Raw genomic sequence first — 27,656 nt, forward strand, 5'->3', positions numbered from 1 at the left:
TAGAGTAATGTTCAATTTTAATTACCATATCAATACAAACATAGCTTCACATAAAAATTAAAGAAAAATTAATCTTCATATATCTCAAAATTCTTTTGACCACGCAATGGCAAGATATGAGGTTTATGTACGTGTATATCAACAGATAAACAAACTGTAAGAAATCTACAATATTCTCAGTAATTATCATCAGATACAGTACAAACTAATATCATATTACACTGCAATATACAACACATTAATAATATTCGTTTCAATTTCTTATGGTAGACCAGTTTAACTCTTTATTCTTACTTTCAGATTACGAGAATCCAATTCGACTAGATCTTAATGCAAAAGGTGAAGATCACCCAACATTAATAATGCTTCTCAAAGGCAGTTGAAAAGTATTTCCATTCAGCCAAAAATGCAAGGCGAAATTTTAATCTGTCATGTAATAAGACGAAAAACGAAACCGTACTGATAACATTATTAATAATTTTCAACTGTATTTCGTAGCATATATCCAAATTCTATACAATATATTACACACTTCAATTCTTTATCTTAAAAACTGCTAGAATTACAACATAAATTAAGACAATTTAAAACACACATTATGGATAAACTGTACAAGTATTTTTAAGTCCCAAATTTGGGTAAAATATATTAACTACTTTCAATATTAAAAAGATTTTCTTTCAAAACTATTTAACTATTTATTTCATTTGCACCCAAGAATTCACATTATTATTATTATGAAAATGTGAGAACCGTGTACAAACAAGTCATAAAGCACAGCACATCAGGATAAAACTTGCCAAATAGAAATATCAATCAAATCTACACGAAAATGTATATCTTTTAATAAAGTCAAACACTGAACTTCGTTCTGGCAAAGAAAAAGGTTTGCATCCATAAAAATTCCTAATCTAACCTGACAAACCTTATAAAATACGACGAACATGTTCTGTTATCCTGTTTTATAAAATTTGTATTGTCCTACTTCAGCAAGGATGTCCATTGTATTCCGTATTCCTCAGAGTTACAGGTTCGTAATATGCTGCCTGTTTATGATTATTCTCACGTGTTCACTTTTAATATAACCAGAACTAAAGCAGATAATTTCCTCGACTTTTCATGGCACACCAGCCCTGTATCACAGAAACAAAGTCCAGTAAACTGTACTTGAATGGAAACTAGTGGAAAGAAATAAAGCTCTATTCTTCAACACTATATTAGAACACATTTCTGAAAAAGTTACTAGCCTACAGAGAATATCCTTTACTTTGTAAATATTCAAACCATGCAGCCACCAGCGTAGCTCAGTTGGCTAAAGTGCTTGCCTGGCGATCCAGAGTTGCGCTTCGGCTGATTACCTGGTTGGGAGTTTTCCGAGGTTTTCCCCAAGCATAAGGCGAATGTCAGATAATCTATGGCTCGCCATCACCAATCCAATCAATACTAAATAGCCTAGTAGTTGATACAGCGTACTTAAATAACCCAATAATAAAAAAAAATATGCAGACCATGTAGTAATGTGTATGCCCTTGGAAAAACTTCACTATAACTATGCATCGTGGGTTTGTGATTCTTCTTACGCTTATTGATCTACAATTGCAATTCATTTGAAAATGTTCTCACTCTGTGTTTCATGCAAATTTTTTGCAGGACATGAATTTTAGTTTTACTGTCATCATGGTGGATGTAACAGTCAATGTGCATGTCCACAGAAGCAATTGGAAACAATGATGGATATAAAATTGTAGTCTGAAATGGTGATGCATTTTGTAATTTTGTCCAATTCTGAAGAGTGTGCAGTTATTTGCATTTTTTGTAAAAAAAAAAAAAACATTCAGTGGCATAAAAACTCTCAGACAGTTGTAGGTTTACCACAATGATATGCGTGTTCATACTCTGTCTCAATTTCGAATAACATGATCTTCACTGCCAGACAATGGGCACTGGAATACTTAACAGCTTCATTAGAGAAGACAGATTTTTGACTGTTCATTAGGTTCTTGATTTAGTAGATATGTTCACCGGCAACCCATACAACATTATTTATGGTTTTTTTCAGTCTGAGGCATCCTGTGCTTATCTCCTTGATAGAGATGCAAGTCCATAGGACCGCATTCCTATAAGTATCGTGATTCACTATTTGGCACCATCAAATGATTCAGCTAGACATCACCCAGGTCCAATGGAGTCCGCTACAAGTGCTCCTCCATCTCCAGGGACTTCTGCAGCTTCCTCAGAATGATGCCATCTGTATGCAAATTACTGTACTACATTCTGCTGCATCTTCTATTGACTTGAATATTGTGTTCCTGTAGGTATAACAATTCACTATTTGGTGCCACCTATCAATTCAGTTACACGCCAGTTAGGTCCAATGGAGTTCGCTACAAGTTCTCCCCAACCTCCAGGGACTTCTGCAGCTTCCTCAGAATGATGCCATCTGTATGCAAATTACTGTACTACATTCTGCTGCATCTTCTATTGACTTGAATATTGTGTTCCTGTAAGTATAACAATTCACTATTTGGTGCCATCTATCAATTCAGTTACACACCAGTTAGGTCCAATGGAGTCCGCTACAAGTGCTCCTCCATCCTCCAGGGACTTCTGCAGCTTCCTCAGAATGATGCCATCTGTATGCAAATTACTGTAATACATTCTGCTGCATCCTCTATTGACTTGAATATTGTGTTCCTGTAGGTATAACAATTCCCTATTTGGTGCCAACTATCAATTCAGTTACACACTAGTTAGGTCCAATGGAGTCCGCTACAAGTGCTCCTCCATCCTCCAGGGACTTCTGCAGCTTCCTCAGAATGATGCCATCTGTATGCAAATTACTGTAATACATTCTGCTGCATCCTCTATTGACTTGAATATTGTGTTCCTGTAGGTATAACAATTCACTATTTGGTGCCACCTATCAATTCAGTTACACGCCAGTTAGGTCCAATGGAGTTCGCTACAAGTTCTCCCCAACCTCCAGGGACTTCTGCAGCTTCCTCAGAATGATGCCATCTGTATGCAAATTACTGTACTACATTCTGCTGCATCTTCTATTGACTTGAATATTGTGTTCCTGTAAGTATAACAATTCACTATTTGGTGCCATCTATCAATTCAGTTACACACCAGTTAGGTCCAATGGAGTCCGCTACAAGTGCTCCTCCATCCTCCAGGGACTTCTGCAGCTTCCTCAGAATGATGCCATCTGTATGCAAATTACTGTAATACATTCTGCTGCATCCTCTATTGACTTGAATATTGTGTTCCTGTAGGTATAACAATTCCCTATTTGGTGCCAACTATCAATTCAGTTACACACTAGTTAGGTCCAATGGAGTCCGCTACAAGTGCTCCTCCATCCTCCAGGGACTTCTGCAGTTTCCTCAGAATGATGCCATCTGTATGCAAATTACTGTAATACATTCTGCTGCATCCTCTATTGACTTGAATATTGTGTTCCTGTAGGCATAACAATTCCCTATTTGGCGCCAACTATCAATTCAGTTACACACCAGTTAGGTCCAATGGAGTCCGCTACAAGTGCTCCTCCATCCTCCAGGGACTTCTGCAGCTTCCTCAGAATGATGCCATCTGTATGCAAATTACTGTACTACATTCTGCTGCATCTTCTATTGACTTGAATATTGTGTTCCTGTAAGTATAACAATTCACTATTTGGTGCCATCTATCAATTCAGTTACACACCAGTTAGGTCCAATGGAGTCCGCTACAAGTGCTCCTCCATCCTCCAGGGACTTCTGCAGCTTCCTCAGAATGATGCCATCTGTATGCAAATTACTGTAATACATTCTGCTGCATCCTCTATTGACTTGAATATTGTGTTCCTGTAGGCATAACAATTCCCTATTTGGCGCCAACTATCAATTCAGTTACACACCAGTTAGGTCCAATGGAGTCCGCTACAAGTGCTCCTCCATCCTCCAGGGACTTCTGCAGCTTCCTCAGAATGATGCCATCTGTATGCAAATTACTGTACTACATTCTGCTGCATCTTCTATTGACTTGAATATTGTGTTCCTGTAGGTATAACAATTCACTATTTGGTGCCAACTATCAATTCAGTTACACACCAGTTAGGTCTAATGGAGTCTGCTACAAGGACCACTCCATCCTCTTTGGACTTCTGCAGCTACCTCAGAATATCATCTATATGCATATCACTATATTACGTCCTGCTGCATCCTTGGTCGACCTGACACTATTGAAAGATGATAAATAGTTAAAATTTATAAAGGAGAAATAAGTCATAGGTCCAATGCCGAAAGTTACCCACCAATCCTGCTTCAGTTGGTCCAGGGAAAACATTGGGGGGAAAAACCGAACAAACAGGGTCTGTACACCAGGCCCACTCGTTTCACAGTCAGACATGCTAACCATTACTCCACAGTGGTATTGCATCTTTAAATACAGCAAAAATTATCTTGTCGGACGACAAGCATTGCAATTGGAATATTTAGTGTGCCAACTAAGGGAAGTAAAAGTGTTTCTTAGCCATATTGTTGCTTGCAAAGAAACATGGGCCATCACTATTTTTCTTAGTACAGAGTGACCTATATGGAAAGGAAACAGAACAGAATCATCGAAGAAGAAATGCAAGAGCAAGTTAAGTCTGCTGGGAAGGTGACATTAACAGACTTTTGAGGTCAACAAGGCATACTGTGAATCAAATATATGGAAAGATAGAATATTGTGTATGTTGTGCATGACTACTATATCATGGGACTTTGAGGATGGCAATTCAAAGAAATACCCACATCCACTACCACATGGAATAGTACTGCATCATAATAATGGACATTTACACATTGTGAATGTTACAAAAACACTGGTGGAACAATGAGTGTGAGAAATTCTTCAGCATCCCCTCTAAAGTTCAGACATAGTTCTGGGTGGTTTCAGAGCTCCTGAAGAAAATGTTGAAAGTAGATACATTCCAGAGTAATAAAGAATTTATAACATTCATGTGTATATGGTTATCACTGGAGCCAGACTTCTTTAGTGCCATTGTCAACCGTCTTGTAAGAAGACTGAACAGGAATACTAACTACGGTATCTACAAAAGAGACTCTTAGTACACGGATTTTCTTTACACTAATTCATAGTTCATTTACTAATAAATGGAAGACATGATGACAACAACTGGAGCTTGATTTCTGAGTAACCTACTTATTTTCTATATAAAAATTCCTTCTACAGAATATGACATCACATAACAAAGTTGAACTGATTACAAATTGTTTCGTATTTTCTTTTACCACAGTTGATACTATTTTCATAACATTTGTCAAATTATTTTGCTTCAATCAGAATTTCCATCACTGAACATCGCAGCTTTGTCACAAAATAAACTCTTCATAAGAATTTTGTGCCAACTTCATACTGGCTACATTTCACATTATCTACTTCCAAAGTTTGGATCTTCAGGCTCATACCCTCTACAGCATTGTAAACCAACACTAGACTTCCACAAGTAGCGACCTGGTTAGTCAAATGTTCAGCATGGCTTGATGCTATTGCTCGAGAAAACACGGGACAAACAAAATAAGAGAGATTCTGCCCTTATGAGAGGAAATAAATTTCCAGTTTCTTCTCAGTAATTGAACCTGTGCCCAGTGAAGTTTTAGCTAGAAATACTGTCACTTCAGTCATAGGATCCCTTGTGCATATTTCAGATTCAGTTTTTGCTTTAGCGTATATTTTCAATGAATTACTTACTAATAATGAATGCTACATACAGTATACAATATTTACATGGATATTTGATTCAAATTGTACTTCTATGTTCGATATCAGTTAAATGTGATTAACATTCAACAACATTGTAAAGATAATGTTCATCAATTCTAATATCAGTTTAACGAATTAATCTTTGGTTCCCTCTCTTCAAATTCGTTATAACAACATTTTACTGTATAATGTTCAGTCTATTACTGTTCTGTAATAACTTTCACTTCTACAAATTCCCAAATATTTCCGGAAATACGAACTAGATTGTGCATTTTTGAAGTTTTGGAATTACCTCCTTTATTTCTAATATCTCTGCTGGTAATTGGTGTGAATATTATTCCTGAGGTGAGGATATCTGTCACTTGAAGTTCATTATTACCATATATGGCATGTCAACTATGATAATCAGCAGTGGAAGATTTTCAGAATGGTAAGAAATGGCTGGTAAATTATTTTTGATATCTGCTTTCACATCTAGTTTAATAGTCTAGGTACTGTCCACGAGTATTATTAACATCTACTCAATTCGATAGGTTTGCAGTAATTTATTTCAATTTAACTTGGTATATATACACAGAGTGAACAGATGGTGGATATTTAAAACCAGTAAGGAGAAATGGACTCTTTGGAGTTAATTTAATACTGTATCACGATAAGTGGAGTATTAGTTAAACAGACTGTCGGGATTTTGTTTTAATTGTAGGAAAATTAAAACGAATAATTATTATGGTGGAACCTGTATACAGAAATGTGGTGATACATCATAACTGTTACAGATGTTGATGGCAATAAATATCATTATTATCATCATACACAAAAAGCGAGTCAAAAAGTCTGGAAAAATTAGAAATTTATTTAGTTCTCTCTTTGCAGGTTTATGCTAACGGCAAAGGAAGGGAGTATTGGCAACATTCCGCATGCCAAAATTATCAGTTAGTAACAAGTTGCAGAGAACTTCAACCACCGGCACCCCACATAAGTGTCTATCACATTCTGTGCAATTTCAGAAAAACACAGTGTTGATACCAAAGAAGTGGATGATTGCTCATATGAACTGATGAAGCATCGTCAACTATGATTTTGGCAGTGTTTAATGAGGGAAATTTTCCTCTTAAACATTTTTTTTTTTAGCTTACTGATTTTGTTAACTTTTCTAATAAATTGCAACCTACTGATATAATCATAGATTTTTCCCGAAAATTTCTCCTTATTAAAACATTCTTCAGTTTAATGATTTTGCCAAATTTATTAAATTATTATTATTATTATTATTATTATTATTGTTAATACATATGTCGATTTTCCACTCATTACATCGTTTTCTTAGCTTCTGATTTGCTGAGTTTTATAATGATAATAAGTTTTTCTGCAAATTTTTCCTTTACATTAAGCATTTTTTTTTAGCTTATTGACTTTATAATAATTATAATGACATTATCACTCACCTCTCGCCTCTTATCTTGATCAGTGGATGAATTAGGCATAATTGCTTCTCAAGTACAGTACCTACCATTTATGCAATACATACTCTTGTATTACACAATACTCTAAAACAGCACACATGTAATTCAAAATGGATCAAGATTTAAAAATAAATTTTATTTTGAAATTAACTACACAAAACAGTTTTCTCAGAGAATCATGGACCACACAACTATGGATTGTGTGTCTGCACATGGCAAGATCAGCCATTTCCAGGACACTGATTAGGTCAACGTGGTAATCTTGAGTGGCTGGCCTGTCACCAAATTTCAATTCCTTGGATTTTTACCTCTAGACAGATTTAAAAGCTATGGACTGTGCAACGAAAACCAGAACAAACATCTTCTTAGGAAATGTATTGATGGCTGCCACAGCATTCAGGTGAAAGTCCTTTGGGGAGTTCTTATAGAATGAGAAAAATTTATTAGTGTGCACTGAAAAGCATAGAAATGACACTGGACATATTCTGTAATTTCCCAATGCTTCCAAACTTCTGATACATGCTGTACATTTTCGCTTTAGTCAGAAATATGGTTTTTGTGTGTTGTATATCTACCAGTTACAACCCCTGATTTCACTATTCTTATAAGAAGAAATCCATGTTCACAAGTTTCATCACATGTCAAGCGTCATTTTTTAACTCACAAATCTAATCTAGTGGCAAGTACAGTAATTAATCAATTGCACGTGAATATGAATCATTTCATATTCTTCATTTACGAGATGCTTGAGAGAACTTCGTTGCAAGAAACAAAATGTCCACAACAATTATGTTGTGGATTTACGATGCTGTACATGAAGAGGAAAACCAAAGAATAACTGTTCAACAGTGATCACGATCAAAGCATACAAGCTCCTAAGAAAAGATAGTTTGTTCATAATTAAAAAAAAAGCTCAGTTAGTTGACAAGAAGTAAGAATTTGTCTAGCCTATATGTAGCTCAAAACACAAAAACACTATCAATTAAGAAAACAAGGGTTCCTTATTCCTTTTATCAGTTACATATTGAATTAAGACATAAACCTAACATAAAATGAGGGGTACTCTGCAATAACAAGGTATGTACACATACCTCGGTATAGTCGCACCATTAGAAATACAAAGCAAATGCACTTATCTTGCTGTTCCATCACGTAAGTGGCGAGTATGAAATGTCTTACTGCTTAAGCACAGCTTATAATATGACTATGTCGCAGTTTCGTTACATAGACAGTAGAGGGCTCTAGCGTCGGTGCAGACGTTCAGACATCACTGAAGGGAGCAGACAGTACTATCACAAGGTTTTTGAAGATGCACATAGGTCAGAAGCACTGGATTCTGAATGTGATGAATCCGAGCTGGAATACTGACTGATGATATAAAATATTCCTTCGTAAAGTGATCAAACCAATGTGAAGAAAACGTTTTAAAAACAATGCTGTAATAATATTCATAAGGTGATGCCACTGTTTTGGATTTATTTTGATTTTGAGAAGTCATATTTTTTTCCCCCACTACCTAAAAGTACTGGGATATACAAGAAAATACACAAGTTCTATTCTCTTATATCATGTACTTGTACTGTGAAAATAAAGTTCAACTCTTAAATTATTTTATGTTCGTGTATTACATTTAGCAACCTTAGAAAGAATCTGCAGTGTTCTCATGGATATGAAATAATACGGCAAGTTGTATTGTATGACTGCAATAACAAGACAAGTTGTATCGTATGAGTGCAACAACCAAGTTGTATTGTATGACTGCAATAACAAGGCAAGTTGTATTGTATGAGTGTAATAACAAGGCAAGTTGTATCATATGAGTGTAATAACAAGACAAGTTGTATCGTATGAGTGCAACAACCAAGTTGTATCGAATGACTGTAATAACAAGACAAGTTGTATCATATGAGTGCAACAACAAAGTTGTATCATATGACTGCAATAACAAGGTAAGTTGTATTGTATGAGTGTAATAACAAGACAAGTTGTATCATATGAGTACTTTACTGTTAATGTATCAAAATAACAAATTCAATAACGAGATTTTGACGAATAAAACATTAAACTTATACATAAGAACTATCAATAATACTAATTCAAAAATGCAGATTTGCAAAGGCCTTTCTTTGTCAATGAAAATAATGTTACTTTTACTTACTGTCAAAAATCCACTTTTTACACATACCTTGTTATAGCAGAGCACTCCTCATATGTGGACATATCAATTCCAAAATTTACTTTGGTCCTAAGTCTCACATACACAGTCCAGGTCCAGCTGAAGTAAATGTATTATTACATTTTGCTTTTGATTTTTCAAAGCACTGTGATCATTCCGAAACAAAGTTCTTTTACTGTATACAACTAAATACAATATTGTCACTACTTAAAGGTGGTAGTTTGAAGCATAAAATATTGATACAGAGACCATTTATATTTTCACTCTTCAATTATTTGTTCAATTTTCTTCTCTTTGACAAAATCCACGCTTGGTAGGAGCAGAGTATTACAACAAACCGGACTTTATGACAAAATTGCAGGTAGCATTCAATACTCTGGCATTAGTACAATGTGTATTTGTCTTTCTGATTTATTTGTTACTCTGAAGTAACAGATGCATTTTGCAAGACAGCACTACTGTAAGGCAGGTTCCATCCTATGATCTCCGTAAAATCTCTATTTCTGAACCACCAGCTACAAAATAAATGAGTAAAATGTGAAGTTAAAAATATTAAACTGCACGCATTTTCAACTGCAAAAAACATGCCACCAAACACATTTCAGAGAACACGAAATATGGACTGAGTCCAGAAAGTCGGCAGGAGATATTAAGCAAAATCAGCAGAATAAAACATTGAAATTTAAACTTGTAGGTACTTGTGATATTTATGAAATATGAACAAGCAAAACTATGGCATCTCATTTTAACACACTTTATTATATAATAACAGCTGTATCCTACAACTTATTTGTAATACTACAAATCATCCAACCTAAAATTACCCTTTAGAGTTTTAAAAAGAAAATCCTTCATACAAAACTGTTAACGACTGATTTTTGTCAATGTATAACACTGTGTACTTTACAAGGCGTCAAAATAAAAAAAAAAAAAATCACATCATATACATCTTCCTGATTTTTAATAAACTACGCAACTAAAATTATGACAAAGACTACAGTGAAGTGTATGACTTTCTGGACCCACCAATATTCATCCCGATTCAGCATCTTTAAAGAAACATCAACAAGAAACAGAACGAAAGTACAAATCAAATTTACACTAACAGTTCAGTATAAAGTTACATTCGTAAGACAGAACATAGCAGAATGAGATTCGAATGACTGAAGCAGTATCTTAAATTTTTTTGAACACTTATTTCTTTTAGTCACTTGTAGGTCCTTATATATGACGTACAATATTCAATTAAATGAGCATTTAATTTTCAAATAGGATGCTATACACTAACATGTTCACACCCACTCTTACTTTGACAGCTAATATTTTCAAGTTTGCTGAAACAGCTTTCACATCCAAGAGACTCCATTTTCAAATCAAACTGCAGATTTGGAGAATTTATATGGTAATGTGTATAACTCAAAAACTTTTAAATTGAAAAAACATGCACTTCGAACTTTTTTATGAATATCGAAACTCTGAAAGAAATAAATATCTGAATAATTACAATGTCCAATTATTCTGAACCAAACAGATTACAGTTTGACTGAAATGTTGTCTTCTTGCAGCAAGGTCCTTTCATGTCGAAAAGTAGGCCTAATACTCAGACAAAAACTGCTGGAGTAGGTGAACGTCAATAATGTGTTCCCTTACATTTCCCTTCGTATCAAGTTTTATCAATGATCATATCCTCAAAGGGAACCTGTACCGAGTGAGTCATAATTTACTCTGGGATTATGGTCAGCTCTAACAATGTAATGGTAATAAATATAATGCAACGCAGGCTGTTCGAAGAGAAAGTTTCAATTACTGTTGCGTCATACTATGATACAACAATATGTTCATGCAGCCTTGAATTCAAAAGAAATTTAAGTTACAGCCACAGTCAGAATAAGGAAAGGAGCTGTGAAGGCTTACTCCATTCCGGGACTAGGAAAGTTCAACACAATTATCATGGTGCAGTGACATTTTCGTGCTATATTTCACAAGAATATACTTACAGACAGAACAATGCGCAAGAGGTACCAAAAATTCCACAACACAGGTTGTCTGTGCAAGTCTAAACACCCTGGGCAACCAGATCTAAGTGAGGAAACAGTTGACCAAGTGAGAGACATCTTTTAATGTAGACCATAAAGTCAATTATTGCATATGCATCTGATGAAGATGGACCACTTCTCGCCTAACTCCCTGACCATCGGACTTAACTCCCTTGACTTTCTTTTCCTTTGGGAATTTGTTAAAGACATTGTGTCTGTGCCATCCTTGCCTCGAGACTTACAGGAATTGCAAGAATGCATTGCAGAGGTGGACATGGCAATGTGACAACATGCACGGACTGAATTAGATTACAAGCTAGACATGTGCCTATCTTGAGGGGCAGCCATACTGAGCAAATGTAAGATATGTTACGAGGACTATTCATAAGGTAACTTCCGGTTTCATATAGCGTGCGTAACAAAAGAGACAGTGGCGCTGCTCTTGCGCTGGAGTGTACCTTGATGCAGTATGGGTCGAGCAGCGGTAGAGTCAAGGTCGTGTCTTTGTTCCTCTCTGAGCCACGCGCTGTCAAAATGTGTGCTGCAATCGCAAGTCCCGCCAGTTGTGAGATACGTTCTGTAATAAGATTTCTTGTGGTCAAAAACTGTAAAGCTAGTGAAATCCATTGCCAGCTTTGTGAAGTTTATGTGCCGTTTATTGCCGTATGTTCAAAAATGGGCGAACCAATGTCCATGATGAAGAGAGAAGTGGTCGACCGAGAATTGTGAATGCAGATTCGTTTGGTTGACGAAAGGGTTAGAGCAAACCATAGGTTCACCATGTCGGAGCTTAGTGAGGATTTTCCACAGATTAGTCTCACTCTTCTGTACAAAAAAGATTTGGGCTACTGGAAACTTTCTGCCAGATGGGTGCCTAAACTCCTTTCTGACGAACAAAATGCTCAGTGGATGGGAGTAGCACTGTCCTTTCTTGAGCATTATGAAAGAGAAGGTGATGCTTTTCTTGATCAGATTGTGACAGGAGATAAGACTTGGGTGCGGTATGTGAATGTAGAAACAAAGCTTCAATCAATGCAGTGGTGCCATACTCACTTCCCGAAAAAAAAACCCACAAAGTGTCATCAAACACTTTCCACAAGAAAACTCATGGCAACTGTCTTCTGGGACAGAAAAGGTATTTTGCTAGTGGAGTTCTTGGAGAGAAATGCCACAATTAACGCTGAGAGTTATTGTAACACACTAACAAACTTGAAAAGGGCCATTCAAAACAAACGTCGTGGCACGTCGAGCTCTGGGGTGATTTTCCTGCATGACAACACCTGGCCACATACAGGACGTCTTACTGCGACCAAACTGCATGAGTTCAACTGGGAAGTATTGGATTATCCTTCCTATAGCCCAGATTTGGCGCCTAGAGATTACCATCTCTTCATGCACATGAAGACGTGGTTTGGCTCGAAGCGCTTTGACGATGACGAAGAGTTGAAAACCAGCATCGTAGGTTGGCTTCAGTCGCAAGTGACCGAATTCTACGATTGCGGAAATTCAAAGCTCGTCAAACGCTACGACAAGTGTCTCAATGTGACTGGAAACTATGTGGAAAAATAAACTAGAGTGTATACTTTCAAACGTATTGTAACCTAATTCTGTAACGTTATTCACAGTTTTGTAAAAAATAAACGGAAGTTACTTTATGAATAACCCTCGTACAAAATTCTGAACGTATCTTTTTACATTGCCATTCCCTATTTTACCCCATCTGTATCTGCTGCTGTGCAGTACTATCACAAAACCCCGACTCAGAGTAAATTATGACTTGTACGGTACATTTATATAATTTCAACCTTGTACTTAATACATAGAAAGCCAAGAGTACAGTTGTGCATGCAGTCTTCACTTTACTTCATACTTCAATATCTCTAGTTGTCAGATCGACAGTTCATTTAGGTCTCACAATTACAACAAACTTCCATAATCCGTATAATGCTTCACATGCAAAGATATAATTTGGTCACATTTTCAAAATATCTATGTATTATACTCACGAACAGTGGTAATGGACCAAAATAACTATGAATAACTAATATTATAAACTAATATTATAATTTCCTCTACACATTTCATGACAATAAATTTCAATGTAAAATTATTACAAAGAGTAGAAAGAGTTTTAAAAGTTAGCAACTTCCCATGTAACTTACTGTATAATATACTTGCCAGGTTAGAAAAACGCAAGATTTCACTTATAAAAATGACAATATAATGGAATTAACTACAAGTAAATGCAAAAACAGCGTTACTAAAAATCTTATACGTCTTTATACATTATTACTACCATCTCTCCAACTTTTAAGATGACAAAGTATAAAAATCACACACTTTGAAGTAATAACAATTTAATCAATATTCCACATTTGTCAGTTTCCAAGACGAAATGCATGAATTTCAGTTCTCTTATTTGAGTATTCACCATGTTATTTATATATCTGTCTCACATTGGCGTGGTTTCACTACTCACTTCGAGACAAAAGAGTTGGAAGAATAAAATTCTACATCACACAAAACAATCACAAAAATTATTTTTAATGAAGGAAGGATTTTAATTTATTTTTCTCAAAGTACTTTATTAAGAAGCACATAAAAATTCAACTCGCCTTCTACTAAGAGCACAATTTAAGTGAACCTAAAAGACTTAGAAGATAGAATGAAACTACGTCTCTAGTCATCTAAAGATGTAAAACCATTCTTTTTGGTGTCCAACATCGAATTTTACAGCACCATGCTGAAGAAACAAATACTACAACTTATGAAATCCATGAACACATTTACAAAATACCGACCTGTTGGCATCATTCAATTACACATATACATTTAAATATTATGCAAGGTTTAACGATGTGGAAACTGTAACCACTGTTTTTGAAGTGTGAAATTAAGATACAGAAATAAAATAAATATATATTTGTTCCTGTCTCATAATGAATATGCGATTTTGAAGCTAGGGCAAACTTCCTGCTGGCAGATCCAATATTGCTCCAATCAATGATAGCGTTTTTAAAATTAATTTTATACACACTGAAATCGAAAGTTCTGTCGTGCATTTCAGCTATGTTTTTACAGTCCCGATGGTTCCATGTATTCATTACATTATCCTGTCATATGTTCTTTCCAGATTTTACAAGTTGCACTTTCAATACTTATACTTCAATTTTTAGTTTAATGTAGAAAAGTCCATCAATGTTTTCCAATTTGAGTGTGCATGTCGAACATTTCTTAATTTGGGATATTTATTTTTCACTTTTGTAAAATTTTAAAAGTTCAGATAATTAAATGCGTACACATGCAACATATAAACACAAGATAGGTTACATCTACAGGTACTATTTTACGGCAAATAAAAGACTTAAATTGTGGTTTAAAATTTGCTTAATTTCGGTGTTATTTCACAAGAAAAAAAAATCATGTTAATTTATATTAAAAACATGTACAACTTTTTTACTTTCGTCATGCAAAATACAGTGAAACCTGTTCAAATTGGAACCTGAATAATCCAGAATCCTGTCTATTTCGGAACAATTTATTGGTCCCAGCGAAATTTGTATGTATTATGTGTAATTTTTCCTGAATAAAACGGAAACTGTCCAACGCGGAAACGAAAACTGTCTGCTACTGTTCAAAACGGAAACAATATTTTGGACACACTATATTTTGAAACAGCGCGTAATTTCAAGGAATATACGAAATATGTACATAGGTCACTAAGATAAAAACAAGTTTTCTTTGCAAAATTCTAGAGGGTGCGAGGGTGTGTTGGCCTGTCGGTCATAAATTTTATTACCCTATTGACTAGGCAGACGAATCCCTTCAAAGATTTTCAATGCTTCACACCCATATACTGTCGTAGCTAAACAGAGCGCAAGTGCAGTGAATTCCTTGTAAAAAAAATTGCATAAAATGTGATATTAACATTAAGTGATGAAGTAAAAGTTATCCAGATAAAGGAAAATTAGAAACAAAGTCTATGTGAAATAATACTGAAGTACAGTTGTGGAAAACTCAGGTGTGACACTTCAAAAAATAAAGATCATAATGAGTGAGTGGCGTGTGGCCAATATTGGTGACACAAAAGGAACCATAAAGGCACTGTTTATGTAAAAATAAATGAACTGTTGCGGGAGTGAGTTCTTCATGACCTTTCAAAGAACAAGTCAATTTCTGGATCTGTTCTGCAACGCAAGCTATTGAACTGAGAAAGAAATGAAATAAACCAGAATTCAAGGCTTCTAATAGATGGCTTCTGGTCCAATTAATTAATAATGTACAGTGATATGCAGTACAGTATTAGAGTATAGTGTTAGATATTAAATAGAATGAGATTAGTAAACTTTAGTAATGTTTAATGACTAATGAGTTACGATAATATTTATACAGAAAATGGGATTTTAATCAAGATGATTCACCAATGTAATAAGCGACAGAAAGCTAATTTAATGTGAGTAGTGTTAAATGGAACATTTTGTACTTCATGCAGTTTGCGGCATGCCATTTTGTTTTTCATGTATATGAATGACAAAATATTCAATTTTAATGTCACACCTGAATAATACGGAAACCTGTCCACAACGGAAAAAAAATTAGGACCATGTCACTTCCGTCTTGAACAGGTTTCACTGTACATTACTGTATATTTGCACAAAGAGTAGAGATCTGTATCATCACGAGAATTTTGAAGTTCTTTGTAAATTTTAACAATACTTGGTTTTGTATCAGCACTTACAGTACATACTGTCATACTGTGTAGAGAAATTTATGTGACAGTCGCCCATCGTGTGTGTGAATAATAGAAACTAATAGGCAACAGAAAACATTCAGGCTATTTCTAATTCAAAGTTCTATACTGAAATGGGGCTTGTATACGATATTAAATTAAAATTGTTTTTTTTTTTACATAAATATCAGTCTTCAGATACATTAGTGATGCATCCACGACTCAACACAGGTAAGAGAGCAATTTAAAAAATGCCCCCCCCCCCCCCCCCGTGGTTCATACTGATTCAACATTCTCTAAGAAATTTCAACACAGATACTCTTCTTAGCAACTGCTACAAATAATTTTTCATCATGTAAAACACTAAAATATATACAAAAATACAAATCATTACTGGCACATTCGGTTGGCAACACTGTACACAACATCTGTGAAGTGAAACCTGGCATCAAAAATGCCGCAGCTGCACCCTTGAGAATTTTGTTCACAGGTCGCCACTTTTAAACTATGCAATGCATGAAAAAGTAGTAAATAGCTGGTTAAGTAGTTGCTACTTTTCAAGTAACACTGTTCACATGTTGCAGTATGTGAGTTTCAGAGTATTTTGTATGGCAGCACTGCAAAAGTAGTAATATGTGACTGTTCCTTAAGTTTCTCTTAAATTCATACTTTCTCCTACTGCACTACCCATGCTACAACCAATAAGCTACCATCAGAATCCCATTTATGCACTCCCACACTCCACTTATTAGTAACTAACAATCAGTGTTCGAAAGTTGGCCCTACTATATTATAAAATTTGCTCTCCTCTAAACAGTTTTCAGTAAACTGAAGTTCAATGAATTAAGTAAATGCAAATTGGGGGTGAAATCCACTTCCATTTAGGCCACAAATATGAGACTATGATAAAAAAGGGCTAAATATGGACTAATATTTTATAAAAACTGGTGCAAAATAATGTAAAGAATATTTGTATTGTATAAAATTTTCATACTTACATAAGACCGTAATTTTACAGATGATGACTTCTGATCTGGTAGCATTTTAACTGCTCAACACTCTGAATGAACAATATATAAACTACACTGAAGATGCACTCAAAGCACACTACTGTTGATGTTTTGTGAACTACAGAGCAGAATGTGTTACAGCAAAACTCTTAGACCTGAACACCTCTCTATCAATGGTAGATGGACTTCATTAGGTGAAAATCGTAAATTGAGAGTTGCCAATTGCAACTATCACATCACTTGCAACGTGCCGAAAAGACACTTGACTACTCTGGTTAATACAAAGTAAGAGTTCTATATTTAGTAAGGAATATGAATTTCTTTTTAATTAATTCCACATTTTAAGGATCAAGGTTCTTGTTCAGCTTTAGTAACTTCAAATCCCCACAATATTAGAACCCAGTTTGAAATGTATTGAAGAAAAGAGAGTGTATGTTTGGGGGAACCTGGACTGCTATAGCATGAAAGCATTTTTAGTGCCAGTGGAAATAGAAATTATTGTCGAAAGGGGGTCGTATTTCGACATAATTAAGAACCGTGTTTTACACTTAAATGGTGATCCATTTGCTCATGAAGTTACTGTATGTGGTCAATAAGGCGGCAATACATCCACGTTCTTAGTAATCCAGGATATTCGTAGTTTGCAGCTGTTAAAGCCTCCCTTGGTTTAGTTCTTCTGTAGAATTACAAAAAATTATAATATTTATACAATTTGTGTATAAGTAACGATAAGACCTGATGGTATACAGTTCATAACATATCTGTATACAAACGGGCCATTGAGGTGAGAATGGCTACTAGGGTAAAGTATTTTATTAATTTTTTCCACCATTTACATCAACAGGTGTTCACATGAGATACAAAGTCCTCAAAAGCAGCGTCAATATTGTAATGTTTCGATTAGGAGGAGTCAAGAACTCTGAAATGTGGTGGACATAGGTTTAAATGTCTGCTGCGGCACAAAGTAATAAGTACCATACTTTCAACTCAAACAAATAATACCTTGTTTCAAATTGCTTACAAACCATGCACATTCTTCTGTGATGTAATGAGAGGTATTATTATATAAGGCTAATAAATTCTTATTCAAGTTCAGAAGCACGTAAAGAAAATCCATCTTTAATTCCACTAGTTTTGTAGTTAATTTTTGTGTATATTACAAAGTCTGTCAGTTTCGACATTTAAAATGTGAATAATGCTATGTAGCATTTCATCACGTCTGGGAATTCTAAGACTAGCACAGTAACTTCAATAGCCAGGAGGTGATGAATATAAGATAGAATAGAAACATGTTTATCTGAAAGGTGACACCCAAGGTTTCAAAAATAGTTTTTTGTGTAATAAATACACCACTGTTAAAATTGAAACGGTTGTATTATATATACATATCAAATATACATATTGTACAAAATACAAATCAATGCCTACTTAAAAACATTAATTATTATTTGATTTGGAATTATCAACGTGTTCATATAAATGTTCGAGCATCACACTGCCATGTGCAGATAACTTCTTAAAGGCCGGATCCAGGAAAGGAGAAATTCGAAACTCGAACCAATCCTCTTGATGCCAACAGGTTAGTGAGAAATAAGCCCATTTGAAACAATAAAATAATTAAAGTAAATTTTATATGCTAGATAAAAATATTAACTTATAACGTGATATACTTCTTAAACAAAAATATAATAAACCCAATTAGTTGTTTAATGCATAACTAAATCAAATGTTGACTTAAAAGTCAAACAAAACATTTGTAATTACTTGTTACATTATCTTTCTAATGCTCTTATTATCAATCAAAGAACCTAGAAGAGCAATTTTTCAAATTTTCCTTATTGTATCAGAACCAAACATCGCTTTATCAGCCACTAATATTATCACCTCAGAAGAATTTTTCATATTAGCATTAAGTTACTTTAACGATAAAAAAATTGGAAGAATACTAAATTTGCACTTACAAAAATTGCTCCCAAAATGAAAGTCTCATGTGAATAATATAATTAACATCTACAAAAATTTTGAACATTAACTGCACATTCACGACTAGCATGTGGTCATGACTGAGCTGTAAAGAACAAGGAATCTAGGTAGCTCATTCTTATATACCAAGTTCAACACAATCAGGAGTAGGGAGAAACCACGCATGTTCAACAGTAACTTCAAAAAACAATGCATGGAAGTTTGATGTATTATAGTGCAAGCAGGAAACTTAATTTACTTTTAAATACTTTCAGTTGAGACAATCTCGACATTACAAGAACCATCATGCATGTTTTCTTAGGAGAGAACTTCTGGTTCCATACCCAGAGCTTCAAGGAAGAGCCCCATTGGTGTCTTCTTCAAGCCAATCACCTCCATTTTATTGACGAGCTTATTTTTCACATTTCGCAACCTCATTGATGCATGGATGAAGCTCACTATAAAAAGAAGTTTCATGTTTGAAATCTATTACATATCACATGCTTGCCTGACGAATCTCTTTAAAACTATACAATACTTCCCACAGAGTAGCAAGACATCTATAGACGACAATAGATTTTATTTTAGTTGGTTATTTTACGACGCTTTATCAACATCTTAGGTTATTTAGCGTCTGAATGAGATGAAGGTGATAATGCCGGTGAAATGAGTCTGGGGTCCAACACCGAAAGTTGCCCAGCATTTGCTCATATTGGGTTGAGGGAAAACCCCAGAAAAAACCTCAACCAGGAAACTTGTGCCGACCAGGAATCGAACCCGGGCCACCTGGTTTCACGGCTAGATGCGCTAACCGTTACTCCACAGGTGTGGACACGACAATAGATACTGAACTTGAAGTTACCTCAACTGTTAGTTACAAGCACTGATAAATCTACATTTAACTTTCTGGAAAATCATGAAAGTTATCTGTGCAGTTAAATTTATAAGAACAGTTAAGTAACTGAGAGTTAACTGAGGTGTACCAGAAACCAAGCATGAGTCATTTAACTCATAGCATCAATGAATTCTAGAACCAAAACAAAATAGCATAGGAATTTTTTTCTCTTCTTCAAAGTAAAAAATAATTGGGAAAATTAGTGAAGAAAGAAAAATAAAACAAAAAGTACATATTTTTCTTTGTTTGTTTGTTTGTTCTGTCCTAGAGGAAAAAGGAAAAACTAGAAATCAAAAACATTATCCCTGATATCAATTGTTTTCTGAAATCGTGTACTGCAACGTAACATAGACCCAAAAATACTGCTTATAGTATAAAGGATTCCAAAACATCTCTCGAATTTGACATACTCAGAACTGTAAAATTTGTGGATGATTTTAAAAGTGGTTCAATAAGAATAAGCATGACAAGGTTAACATGCAGTAAGCAAATTTTTCAATGTGTTATCTCTTGCTTTCTCTAATTACAGATTTTATATACATACCAACAATAGGCAATAAAATCCCGAAGAGGAAGACGACTACTGAGCCCAACATATACACAATGAAATATCCACCACCTAACACCACGAGCACACTGATGATTGGATGGTCCTTCTTGAACCTTGTGGCTGATCTCTTTGCGTTAGTCAAGTAATAGAATAAACCAAATGCAACACTCATGGCCAGCATTCCACACAACATCTTTGTAGGGTGGATCACACTGAAAACCAATAACATTAACTGTGTAAAAATGTACTGCGACGCTATATATAAATATAAACTTAGCTTCTCTTATGAAAAGGTTGCCAGATTTGACAAAGCGTATTACATGTAATTTGGAAACACACCTAAAAGGTAAAATGATATACATTTGAAACGGTTAGGGAATTGAATATACAAAATGTCAGAAAAATTTACACCTAAGTAGCGTTTGTGCTCATTTACAGTTAAGAAAGGGGGGGAAAAATATCATCAAATAGGTTAGAATGATTTGAATGCCATATATGTTGCATGTGAATTGCAAGTGGCACATAATTATAATTTTAATGCGAATTTTCGAAATTTAAACAATTTTTATAAATTACTATAATTATGAAGATGAATGAAGTAATTGGGCATCTCGTTTTAGAAATAATCATTACATTTCTAATGTTTGTCAGCTGCCATTGAACAACCCATTTTGGTAGGACGAGGCAAAGAATTCACCATGGATTACCTAACATTAGTCTTATGCCATGAGATCCAACAAGCAATAGAGTTCCCAGCCACACATACAAAGTCGCCTATGCTTTTATTATTACTATTTACTTACTTACTTACAAATGGCTTTTAAGGAACCCGCAGGTTCATTGCCGCCCTCATATAAGCCCACCTTCGGTCCCTACCCTGTGCAAGATTAATCCAGTCTCTATCATCATATCCCACCTCCCTCAAATCCATTTTAATATTATATTCCCATCTACATCTCGGCCTCCCCAAAGGTCTTTTTCCCCTCTGGTCTCCCAACTAACACTCTATAAGCACTTCTGGATTTGCCCATACGTGCTACATGCCCTTCCCATTTCAAAAGAAAATGGTAGTGTAAAGGTTTGTTATATACATATTTTGTAACGAATGGCAATAAAATTAATTAAATAGGACTGGGACAACTGTAGAGAGGAAATTATGAAAGCAAAACAATGTTTTGAATATTATTAAAGACAAAGGTGTAACAATATAGAAAAAGAAAAGTTTACTTAATGCACAACAAAACTTTGCTACAAAATTACAGGAAAGTTAAATGGAATCAAGAACCATATACATGATGTGCAATATAAATGCTAGAATTGTTTTTGCATGGATTAGGTTAGGAATGTGAAATTGGAAAGGTTTTAGGGGTAATAAATAAAATGATAGACGTATAATATTATGTGGCTAAATAGAAGATAAAAAGCATAAATTTTGAACATGTGTTATGACAGATTGGAGTGACCGCACCTTTATGAAAATCAAATGGCTGCATTTTAGTACAGTAATGAAACTGTATTAGTCAAATATCAAGAATTACAGATGAATAGATAACAAAATCCTTAGGAACATGTGTGTGGAAAGTACAAGAAAAGCAACTGAGAGAACTAAGTCAAAGAAATGAAGGGGTGAGATTGAGACGGTTTTTTGTGCGAGTTAATTTCTTACCCATATGGGGAAGCTACTACTAAATTCTTATAAAAATTACTCAACAAATGACGTAAGTATACGCCGAAGAAATTATGATACCACACCTGTTAGCATTGGACTCTAAAACTTTAACATGCTCCTCTGTATAATTTCGTCTGTGTGGCTTAGGACTATATCAGAATATGCGTATGTAATAATACTAATGTAAGTAGATCTGCCTATATAGGCTATGTGTAAAATTATATGTTGACAAGTGAATGATACAGTAGCGTGCAAATTAATCCGAACAACGTAATTACTTATGCAAAAACACTCAAACGGGATAAAAAAAGGATCTAAGACATACCTCAGTAATCTATGTGGCCTCCCTTGTGCCTAATAACAGCTATGAGATGATTTGGCATGGATTCCACTAATTTCCCACAAATATTCATTTCATCGCGAAACCATACACCAATGAGGGCAGAAATCATCTTCTCCTTTGTAGAACAATCCATTTTTGCATTCTTCTTTTGCAAATTGACCACAAGTTCTCAATGGGTTGATGTCGGGTGAGTTGCCTGGCCAGGGGAGTACCTGAATATTCTTCTTGTTGAAGAATTCTGTAGTTTTTCGAGACGTATGGCATGGTGCCAGGTCTTGTTGCAACACACCTCTGCCATCCGGAAATGATTTTTGCAGCTGGGGTACGATTCTGGTTTCCAATAAGAGAATATATTTGTCAGAATTCATCATTTCCTTGATAAGTATTAATGCTCCAGGCCCTTCATGTGTAAAACAACCCCAAAACATTACTTTAGGGGGGTATTTGGGTGCTTGTTGGAGATGAGCTGGTGTTACTTTTTCGGATCCTTTCCGTACGTAAGAAACACAGTGGCCATGGACCTCGAAATGAGACTCATTGGAAAAAAGTACATTCTTCCAGTCATTCACTGTCCAGTATTGATGTAATTTTTCCCACATTAAGCGATTTTTGCACATAACAGGGGTTAGCAGTTGCTTCTTAATAGGCTTACGAGCCCTTTGTCCAGCTTCCAAAAGCCTACGCCGCACTGTTGTGACGTGAATATTCGCCCCAGTGGTAGCCATTAACTTGCGGGTTAAGTCGACAGCAGTTAGTCTAGGATTTAATTTACTTTTCCTGACAATTAAACGATCATCTGCAGGTGAAGTCTTCCTTTTCCAGCCACAGTTTCCTTTTTTCTGGGGAGTAATGGATCCGGTCTCCCTGTATCGTTTTATGATCAAATTAACAGTAGCCAAACCGATGTGACATTCTGCAGCAATTTGCCTCTGTGTCATAGAAGAATGCCCTGCTAATGTTATAATTTTAGACCGTTTTCATGGATTTGTATCCATTTGTGAAGACGACAAAATGTACACAGGATTGCAGTATTAAGTCTTCAACACAACTGAAATGCTTATAAGTACAAAACGACAGGCAAAATGTCACATATTATAAAAAAAAAATAATGACAGACCTTCAACAATGGAATTACACGTACTACAGATGTCAATTAAAGCAGTATGAGCAACTGTGAGGCCAACAATGACAGAAAATGTAAAAATATGTCGTGTTTGGATTAATTTGCACGTTACTGTAGCTAAATGATCAGAGATCAATGCTGTCATTCCACATTGTAACGCATTGCAACAAAGTAAGCAGCAGTAGCAGTAATATTACCATAATTTCTCCCCTATTACTACATCTACCACATTCCAACACCACTCTTCCCTTGGGCACTGACTTGAGGAGTTGTAAAACTTATTTACTATGAATTATTTATTTATTATTACCTACATCAATTTTCTTTCATCTATCTCAATGCCATAGAACACTGGATTCTAGTAATGAACTCTATTATTAAATGTCGTTCTGCTAAGTCATTTAGGGCTATGTTGTGGAAATGTGTGATGGGAATTCCCACCAGCACTCTGCAGATTAGTTCAGTGGAGTTCATTGTGACATGATCTGTGAGCGACAGTGTTTGTGTTTCACAAATAAAGAAACTGAAATATCTTTCCCTGTGGCACAGATAATTGTTACTGTGGAAGATTTAGTGAAATATAAAAAGGTTACAAGAAATTGAAGTGACATTTCATACAGAACATTGGAAACACAAGTTCCTTCATAATCATAGACTACACTTATAAACTAGGCCTACTTCAGAAGTGGAGATCTACGAGATCTGTGTGTAATAAGAAAAAAGGACTGTTTTAAATAAACGTAAGGACAAAAGAGTAAATGACATTCGAGTATATTTGGAACCGAGTCCCAAAAAATCTTTGGAAGTGGAGTGGCCACTTTGAGCAATAGGTACATTTAAATTCGGTAAAAAAGGCCTAAAGTCATGTTCCACTTGTTTACTATTTATTGATTTTGTATATTCCTTTATTAGTCATTAATTTAATTTAGTATGCATTATATCATTTATTATTAATTAGCAGAATATTCTTTATATTATATGGGGCAAGCAGCAACATAGCCAGAAAGCTGGCAGCAGATTCCACTTTTTGTTGGATAACTCAGCATTTGGCGAAAATCTAGAAAAACTCTCACAGACCATCAGTCCCAGCAGAAATCGAACACAAGTAACACAAATCCCACTTCCTAACCCATAAACAAACATGGACGACTTATTTTCTGTTAAAATGTGCTACGGAAATATAGTGGAGATAGGACAAGAAGAAGCAAGTGCATTTTCTTGCGTAACAGTACAGCAAAGGTATGATTATTATTTAGACTAAGTGAAATAAAATCTGTTATGTCTGTGATGTAGGCCCAAGCATTGAGTGCTGATGGTGGAAATTGTGAGAAAAACCTGTCAAGACAAAACACATAAAAAACTAATGAAAAAGAAAGACATCAAATAGAAAACTAAACAACTTGTAGCCCTATCGGGCATGCTTCCGAACAGGGGCTGTGGTATTTCCTCTAAGGTTAGAGCCCAGTTTGGGTGTGTGTGTATTAATCGAAAATTAGGAGCTAGAAAATACTGAGAATAGGATGCATGTTTATATGACATTATTTTTCGATTAATACACACACACACCTAAACTGGGCTCTAACCTTAGGGGAAATGCCGTTGCCCCTATTCGGAAGCGTGCCCAATAATGTTAATTTGGGTAAGGTTAATAAAATGCACACTCATTAATGTACTGAAAATAATTTGAAAATGCACATTAACTTAAGTACTGCGTGTTCAGTTCAAAGTGTGTCATGGCTCGCTGTATGCCGTCACGTGGCTAGTCGATGAGCCTAGAGAATTCAGTCTTCCTACACTTCTGCAGAGGTGTATTACTTATCTGCCAGAGAAGTTGCCTAGCAAGTATGGCATTCATTCAGAAGAGTACTTACCGATACGTACGGTAACGCCAGTAGTGGCAGGAATGTGAACTGTTTCGAAACATGTACTGAGGTGAGTTTTTTCTTACTGTCGGGATATGGGGAGAGGGTTAAGACGATTACTTACGTATTTGTTGACATTAACTTCGATGGTCAACATGGACACGAAGCATTTGATTTGTATTGTGGAATGTTGCTGTACGCAACCGATAACAAAAACCCTGCGTACGACTTGGCCGCGCAAAACACAGTTCGAAAGAGGTTATGGTAGCACACAGACCATACAGACTGCCATCTGTTGCTACGACGTTCAAGTTATACCGTACACGTTCTCAAGTTCAGATTGAAAGCCTTGAATATAGACAACTTCTCTGACATAAAAGCTGAAACTCGCTTCAAATCGCTGACTCACAACATTGACGTCATGACACACTTTGAAATGAACACCCAGTATAATATTAGGGAGTTATGTTGCATGTTGCTCTCACAACAGCTCTGATGAGCATGTGACTACTACTTACATAGCCTACTATCACCAAATTTTCACAACTGTGTACGTAAACAATCTTTAGTATTTCTCTACAATTGCGTTACCAAGTTAGGTACAAATGCATTTACGTACTTGGCTTCTAGTCGAGTCATATGTAACAAACAAAAGTAAAACTGAGTGCCAACATCAATTTCGCACTAAAGTGAGGGTGAAAAGTCGCTGTGAAAGTAATAGCCGTCAGAGAGGTGCGTGCGTGCAGGCAGACAGGATCACTCTGTCGAAATGGAGGGAATAGACAGCAGGGAGGGGGAGCACATAACTTACATTTCATTTCCGTGCGTTACCTTATTGATTACAGAGAAAAAGCGACTTTTCATAAGGTCGAATCAGTCACATGTCAGGTTAAGTTAGTTTATACTTTTGGTATGCCTTGCATACAGTATTCCTATGGAGACTGGTCCCACTCCAAACTCTACCTAACAAAATCTGTTGTCGGGTGGCGAGCCAGCATACAGACAGGTCCCTGCACGCTTCCCTAGCAAATCGGTCCCACTCCACCCCTTATCGCTTAGCTTCCTTGGGGCAGGCACACTGCACTACTGTCATTAAGCCGACGGAACATTACTACCTGGGACCGGTTTGCATAACCTAACATAACCTGTGTTAATAAATAAGCTTTTCACTTGTTTCTGCTTAGTGTTAACAGATAAGTCGGGTCATTTACTTTCTACATCACAGTTCAATCGTGTCTGATTAGGCCTACAGTAATGATCGTAAGCGAGTTAAAATTATAAGAGAGTTGTAAATTTGCGAAGAGAAAAGAAAAAGTACTATCTGTTACAGTGATCACGCACAGTTCATTATATAAATTTACGTGAAACAGTTATTAGTTACTGCGCTAAATATACAATAAGAAAGTATGTGCCATTTAGGTATACAGTTTTTTTTTTCATCTTTGGTATTTTCATGCTCATTTGGAAGAATGATGTCTATAGTTCCGAGATGATACAGTATCAAGAGGCCCAACACTACTTTTGTTATAACCTCTAACCTTTCTTAGTATAAAATCCCTACCCTATTGAGCATTCTAAAACGTCATAGAAATTGTAATGTGGCCCATCTGATGTATATCATGCTTACGGTTACTGACAAATACTTCTGTCAATACAAAAAAAACCACCTATCAATTCACAGCTATCAATATACATCTACAACATGAAATCATTGATATTCGACATGAATTAAAATTACATTTCCACATACGCACAAAATTGTCATGTGCAATATGTGACAATAATAATGGCAAGAAAGGTACAGTATCATGACTCACCCGACCAAAATAAATATTACTAAAGACAGAAGGAAATAATTTGTTTGGTAATACAATAGATTGTTGACTACTCTGTTTCCCCATTTCTCGAAATCCTTGAAGTTTGGTATTTGAAATCTTGCAGACTCGAGAATGAAATCGTCCAAGCTTCTCAAAGGTGAAATTTCTACATCCATTTTCTTTTTACTCATTATAACACACACAGAACTAACACAACCAACTCTCCCGCACGTCCCGCATCAAGTCATATAATTGCATGGAGGAATG

The 27,656-nt window shown here is 35.5% G+C and overlaps 1 protein-coding gene across 5 annotated transcripts; it reads right to left on the reverse strand.

The window, feature by feature from the left end:
• Jwa (PRA1 family protein Jwa) lies at positions 1–27,656 on the reverse strand. 5 transcript variants are annotated; one of them, XR_011334239.1, is made up of 5 exons: positions 27,390–27,655; positions 20,570–20,787; positions 19,475–19,588; positions 11,391–11,472; positions 1–9,908 (listed from the first exon to the last, which is right to left on the reverse strand). XR_011334239.1 is itself a non-coding variant. In XM_069836915.1 (4 exons), the coding sequence occupies exons 1-4, from the start codon at positions 27,578–27,580 to the stop codon at positions 9,871–9,873; spliced, it is 561 nt and encodes a 186-aa protein (XP_069693016.1). In that variant the 5' UTR covers positions 27,581–27,655; the 3' UTR covers positions 1–9,870. The 5 variants fall into 5 exon arrangements, 4 of the variants coding, with proteins under 4 accessions (XP_069693016.1, XP_069693018.1, XP_069693015.1 ...); XM_069836915.1 differs by lacking the exon at positions 11,391–11,472; XM_069836917.1 differs by having other exon boundaries at positions 1–11,472.

This window comes from Periplaneta americana, chromosome 10 (assembly GCF_040183065.1).
Source record: "Periplaneta americana isolate PAMFEO1 chromosome 10, P.americana_PAMFEO1_priV1, whole genome shotgun sequence".
NCBI lineage: Eukaryota > Metazoa > Arthropoda > Insecta > Blattodea > Blattidae > Periplaneta > Periplaneta americana.